Genomic DNA, 5720 nt, shown 5'->3' on the forward strand with positions numbered 1-5720 from the left:
TAATTAGATAGATTTTTACTATTTCTGACAGTCACATAAGAGTTAACTCAGCGTTTTATAAATTGATCACGTGCTCATAGTAATTTAGATTCAGTTTGACGGGTATATGAATACCAGTGAATATAGCAAAACTTTAGTCCCAATTTTGGGGAAAAACAGGAAAGCTGGAAATTTTATTTGCTTATGTTGGAAGTTCCTGCTCAGTACTGATATTAATCTGGTAGCGTAGTGTTAGCTTAAATTGTGATGATTTTGCTCTGTTGTTCATATTTTTGTCAGTACCTCATACTGTTTGGTAGTCTTATATTTTTATTGCTACTTCAAACACTTACTTTATGCCTGCATTTTTTTTGAAATGCAATCAAACTGCCTCTTGTCTGCAAAACGGGTTATATCGGTGTACCTCTGACTTTTTTATGGTTTGTTTTTGAAGTACGAATTTGTTAGATCTTTGGTTAAAAACTCAGTGAATTTTGTTTTCTATCAAAGATTTCCTGCTATGTATTAAGTTTAAAAGGTTAGCTTATGTGCTAGCATTTTGGAGTATGGCTGGATTGTTTCCGGTAAGATTTATTTGTCAGTATGCAAATATGTAAAGGCGGAATAAAGAAGTGAAGGAAAATTATGGGTATCTTATTTGAGAAATCGGCTCCCCGTTGTCACCTTCCAAACCCACCGTCCATCAATCCATCATGCAGCAACAAGGGTGCTAAGACAGAGGCAGCGCATGTGGTTCGTGTTGTGTTGTGTGTGTTGTGGGCGTTGCATTGCATTGGCGTACGCCACGCGTGGCATTGCAGAGACGGCGCAGTGCCCCGAGTGCGGCCGCTGGATGACGCAGTGCAACCTGCGGCGCCACTACCGGGACCAGCACATGCCGAACCAGGCGTCGCGCTGCCCGCACTGTGGCAAGTGGTTCCGCAACTTGTCTAGTATGCAGAGCCACAAGTCCAAGTACCACCGCACGACGCCGGCGACCGCTCCGACGTCCTCGGCGCCGGCCCTGACGCCCCCTCATCCCCAGCTTGCCGCGGGCACATGGACCCCGCCGCCGCTGCCGCCCCTGTACTCGCTGGAGCGGGCCGCCGCCCCCGCCCCGCCGGGGATCATGGGGGTGGGGGGCGGGGCGGGGCCGAGGCGGGGTCACAACCTCCAGCAAGTTCCACCCCCTGTACAGTTGGAGACGCACCAGCTCGACAGCGAGCATGACATCAGGATGGTGAATCGGACCTAGTGGCTTTGGCACTGGGTGAACCTTAAATACCTGTTATTAATTAATTAATAATCTGCTCAGTATCTTTTCTTTTTCCATTTTCTCCGCCTTTCTGTGATTACTTGTTGGGCGTGACATTACTTGTTATTTATTTTATATGTAAGGATAATTGACTGTTCTTGTCACAAAGTTAAAAGACATTTCTTATGTGTGATAAAACTGCAGTATTTTTTTGTTGTCAGTAGCTGAAGAAAGGAATTTATCTGTTTTGTTAATTACTTGTTTTGTTAAATAAACTTGATGAATAATATTTCTGTTGGTCATGGAATGCTATGCGATCATAAGCTTTACATCTATCTAACGATGAGATGCAAGTCTTCTTCCCTCTCTCGCCTGTCCTCATTGCGGCTGACGGTGCTGTCGGGTCGGGTCGCTTGCTTGAGTGCCCCACCCGGCCCCAACATCCCCCTGGCTTTCACCTTTTTTCCCGAGCTGGACTATTGCCTACTGCTTCTGCCTGAGCCGGAGCTTTATGTGACAGTGACAGGGTCATGTTTTGGCTTCGCAGGCGTGGAGGCGGGCCTGGGGGCGGCTCAGGCTCAAGGGGTTGGCCAGGCTCCGGTCCAAGCCCACCTCTGCCCGGTGTGCGGCAAGCGGTTCGCCAACCCCACCAACAAGCAGCGCCACTTGGACAACATCCACGGGAAGGACCAGGGCCCCTTTCAGTGCAACGTCTGCTTCAAGATGGCCAAGAACAGGCACGCGCTCGACTTCCACATGTATCACTACCACCGCTAGAGCGACTGGAGCGAGGGTCCGCGCCGGACTTGGCGGCCTAGCAGGACACCTCAAAACGTAGGCGGTTCCCCTTTCGGGCGTTGGGCGCGCGCCCCCTCTCCTCGCGCAGCGCGGACTGGGCATGCCGGGGGGAGTCGAGCTGGTGGAGGGTGGAAGTTTAAATCCGGCGCGCCCGTGCGTTCTGTTGCAGACGCGGCGCCGCAGGTCACCACAATCAACATCGACACCTCCACTTCTGCTCCCGCTTATGACGTCCTGCTCGGCACGCGCCTCGAGGCCGCCGCCGGCCCCCGCCCCGGGCTCGCCAACCCTGCCAGGGGAGGGCGGGCGTCGGCCTCGCGCCCCGGGGTCCTGGGCAGGGGCAGGGGCGGCGGGGGCGGGGCCGCGTCCCGGGGCTCTGCCATGGCCTACCAGTGCTCCCGGTGCCCGAAGCGCTTTGCCACCCAGAGTAACCTGCGCCGGCACTATCTCAACTTGCACGGCCCGGACCGCGGCCCCTTCCTGTGCCCCTTCTGCGGCAAAGTGACGAAAAACAAAATCTCGCTCAAGTCCCACATCTACGCTTACCACAAGCTGCACAGCAGCGCCGCGGGCGCGCAGCAGCCTGCGCAGGCACAGCAGTGGTCGGACGACTCCGCGGACCACCCCGATTAGCCCACGATGGTGCCTCACCCCCTTTGTGCCAAAATAACATGTGTTTTGTTTGATTAAAAAAGAGATTTATCCTGGTTCATTTCATGTCGACTGCACCATTATTTTCGTTTTCCTTGAGCCCACTCGGCGCCCTCGTAGTGTGGGGCCCAGCCTTCCACCAGGCAAGTACCTGCACCTGCTCGCCCACCCCCGCCGCTGCCGGGGTGGCTGACTGCGGCACGCCTTCTCACGCGCTTCGTAAGCGTAAGCGAACCAACCAGAAACATTTTTTTTTCACGCCGATAACTCTTGTCTGACTAACAAATAACAAAGCGCTTAGGTGACGGGATTACGTGTGCGTGTGCGCGTTTCGAATCCGACGCTTCCCCTTGCTCTTGGCTCACCCCGCTCTTGTCTTGTTGCAGTGCTCTTCGGCGACTCGCTGCGCATGGTGGTGGACACGGGAGAGGGCCTGGTGTGCCCCGTCTGCCAGAAGAGGTTCACGCGCCGGGACAACCTCAAGAGCCACTTCTCCAACCTCCACGGCGAGCACCGCGGCCCCTTCCGCTGCAGCTTCTGCTTCAAGGTGACCAAGAACAAGATGAGCCTGCGCGCCCACATGAAGAACTACCACCCCAACAAGATGCAGCGCCGCAACAGCGGCGCCAACAACAGCGACAACCCCATCAAGCTGGACGACTCCCCGCTCCCCCTGGCCGTGTCCATGTCCGTGCCGCCGCCGGCGCCCTCCCCGCTCACCCTCCAATGACTGGCGGGCCTGACTGGATGCGATCGGAGCGCGCCCACGCACCAGCAGGCCATGGGCGAGTTGGAGCACTTCATGATGACCTAGGAGAGGAACGGGAGGAGGGCGGTCAAGACGGGTAGTAAAACAGTTTCTCGTTCCCCTTCCATTATAAATCTGTTTTCACTTTAGTGGTTCGAAGGGGAGTTCTTTTGTGTTTCCTCATTTGTATGTTGTACCAAACTTATTTTATGTTCTTATCGCTCAGAAATATTCATTGTATACTATTATGACTGTAGGGACCCTTAGCCATGTTGTGAATCGTGAGGGTTTTATGCCAGTATGTATCTGTACATAGTTGTTCTTTGTAATAACATGGTATTGCCATAAGCATGAGTTTTATCCATCAAATTTCAGCGATAAAGACCATACCATGCTGTTTTACGAATAAGTGTAGTAGATTATCAACTAAAGTCAAGTATTATCGACATGGTCTACATAAGGTGCATGAGACCCTTTCTTGGTTGTGCTGTTTTTTGTTTTTTTGTTTTGCTCAATTTTTGCTTTCATCTCCACCCTCTAGTGATAAGACCAAAATACCTCATTGCATTTCCCATCTTACGTTGGTAATGCAAAGCAGTCTGTGTGTCTAGTTATTATTATTTTTAGCCTCTGTTCATTTAGTTATTAAACCGGCAGGCCGGCCTCTTTTTGGGTGGTTTAAGCTTAATTATTTAAGCTTAATAATTATTGAATCAAAGATAGCTAGTGATTGTAATTTCGGTAAAGTGTTTGCTATTGATCTACCTCTTTATGACTTTCTCTAATTTAGAGATTCTTTTCTTACTTATCTGACTTAATTTTCATATCTGACTTGATTTTCAGGCAGAAAAAATGTGCCTTTACGTATTGTTGATTTACTTGATCTGACTTTATTAATTTTCAATTTTCCCGTTCCCGTGGCCAAAGTCAAAGAGCTATATTCAGGCAACACTTTTACAGGGTATGTTGCTGTACTTTTATTTGGATTGAAGCCCTTGTTTCATCAACAAGTCAAATTTCGGGTCTGTTTTTTAGTCTTTGTAAATAGATGAATAATAGTCTGACGAGTGTTTGAGGTTCGTGCGGGGCGCCTCGGGGGTAGGCAAGACACTGTACACCTGCGTGTGCGGTAGGCCTACCTCGAGGCGGCAAGCTCTTAGCTCAGTAGAATAGACTGCTTAGTGATTGTAACAAGATACCTGATCATAATGGATCATCTTTTTTTAGCATAAGTATTTATTTTTGTACAAAATGACCTCAATAGAGTAATACCCCTCAATAATTCCGGGTGTAACTTTGTATCAGGCGCCAAAAACTTAAGTGATCTAATCATTTTTAAAGTAGTTTTAAGATGAGTTACATTAAGATGTACATCGCGGTGGAGTCTGTACCAACTTATGTAGTGACGAGTCATTTTATTGTGCCTACCCACTTTGTGGTATTTTTGTAGAATAAAGCAACAATAAACAAACACGCCAATAATGGGTCAAACCTAATTTCCCTTTTACCCTGCAAATGGTATAAAGCCGGGGACCTATTGCAGGCCCTCATCAGGTATCACAAGACATTAATTGAATGGGGAATTCATATCCATCAGCATTTTTGGGGGGCCCTTCACTTCAAATCACTGCAGTAGAATGTGGACATAATCCTTATTTTATTCTCTCGGCGGGATACTTAGTTTTAATTGATTTCACAAACGACGCTAATCCAAATCCACACGGCTCGTGACCAGTGACCCCCCTGTACCTTTTGGCAGTGGCGGGGCGGGACAGGGGACAGGGCTGTCCAGTGTTTGTCCCCGACTGTCGTGGCCACCGCGGAGAAACGGCCCGACATTCCTAGCGGTAGCAACTTGGCCCAAACCTTCTGAGCGCTGGCTGTGCACATTATGCCCTCCTCGAATCAATTAGACAAATTCTCTAAAGCTGGATCCAGAGACAGAGAGAGAGAGAAAGACGGACAGAGAGAAAGAGAGAGAGAGACCGATAGAGAACAGGACGGAACAGTCTTAGGATAATATGAATGCCCCTGGCGGTCCGCCCTCGGCTGCCAGCGCTATCATTTATTCAGATTTTTATCCTCTGACGTGTCAACGTGGCCGCCCGGCCGGGGAGGGAAAACTGGTGGGAGCACCATTCGAACCGGCACTCCGGCCAGTATATTTTCTACAGAAAAAGGACCGCTCCACCTCCTCCCCGGACGGCCGAATAAGGTATCGTTCAGAAGGTACGCCCGGTTTTTCTCATATTCTTTTCGGCAAATTGTGGGAGCTTGGCGCCTGCGAGA

The 5720-nt window shown here is 50.0% G+C and overlaps 1 protein-coding gene across 10 annotated transcripts in view; it reads left to right on the top strand.

The window, feature by feature from the left end:
• LOC113210446 (broad-complex core protein) overlaps positions 1–4913 on the top strand; it is a 37822-nt gene extending 32909 nt beyond the window's left edge. For 3 of the 10 annotated variants that reach the window (XM_052271093.1, XM_026428446.2, XM_052271094.1), the window contains exon 6: positions 2202–2749. In XM_052271093.1, the coding sequence (XP_052127053.1) occupies positions 2202–2665 (464 nt within the window). In that variant the 3' untranslated portion in view covers positions 2666–2749. Of the gene's footprint in view, positions 1–800; positions 1524–1781; positions 2069–2201; positions 2750–3069 lie in introns of those variants that run through there. The other 7 variants (XM_052271096.1, XM_026428447.2, XM_052271095.1 and 4 more) reach the window with 3 other exon arrangements.
• The last annotated feature ends 807 nt before the right edge of the window (positions 4914–5720 follow it).

The sequence above is a fragment of the Frankliniella occidentalis genome, unplaced genomic scaffold (genome assembly GCF_000697945.3).
Source record: "Frankliniella occidentalis isolate FOCC.00 unplaced genomic scaffold, Focc_3.1 Scaffold149, whole genome shotgun sequence".
Taxonomy (NCBI): domain Eukaryota; kingdom Metazoa; phylum Arthropoda; class Insecta; order Thysanoptera; family Thripidae; genus Frankliniella; species Frankliniella occidentalis.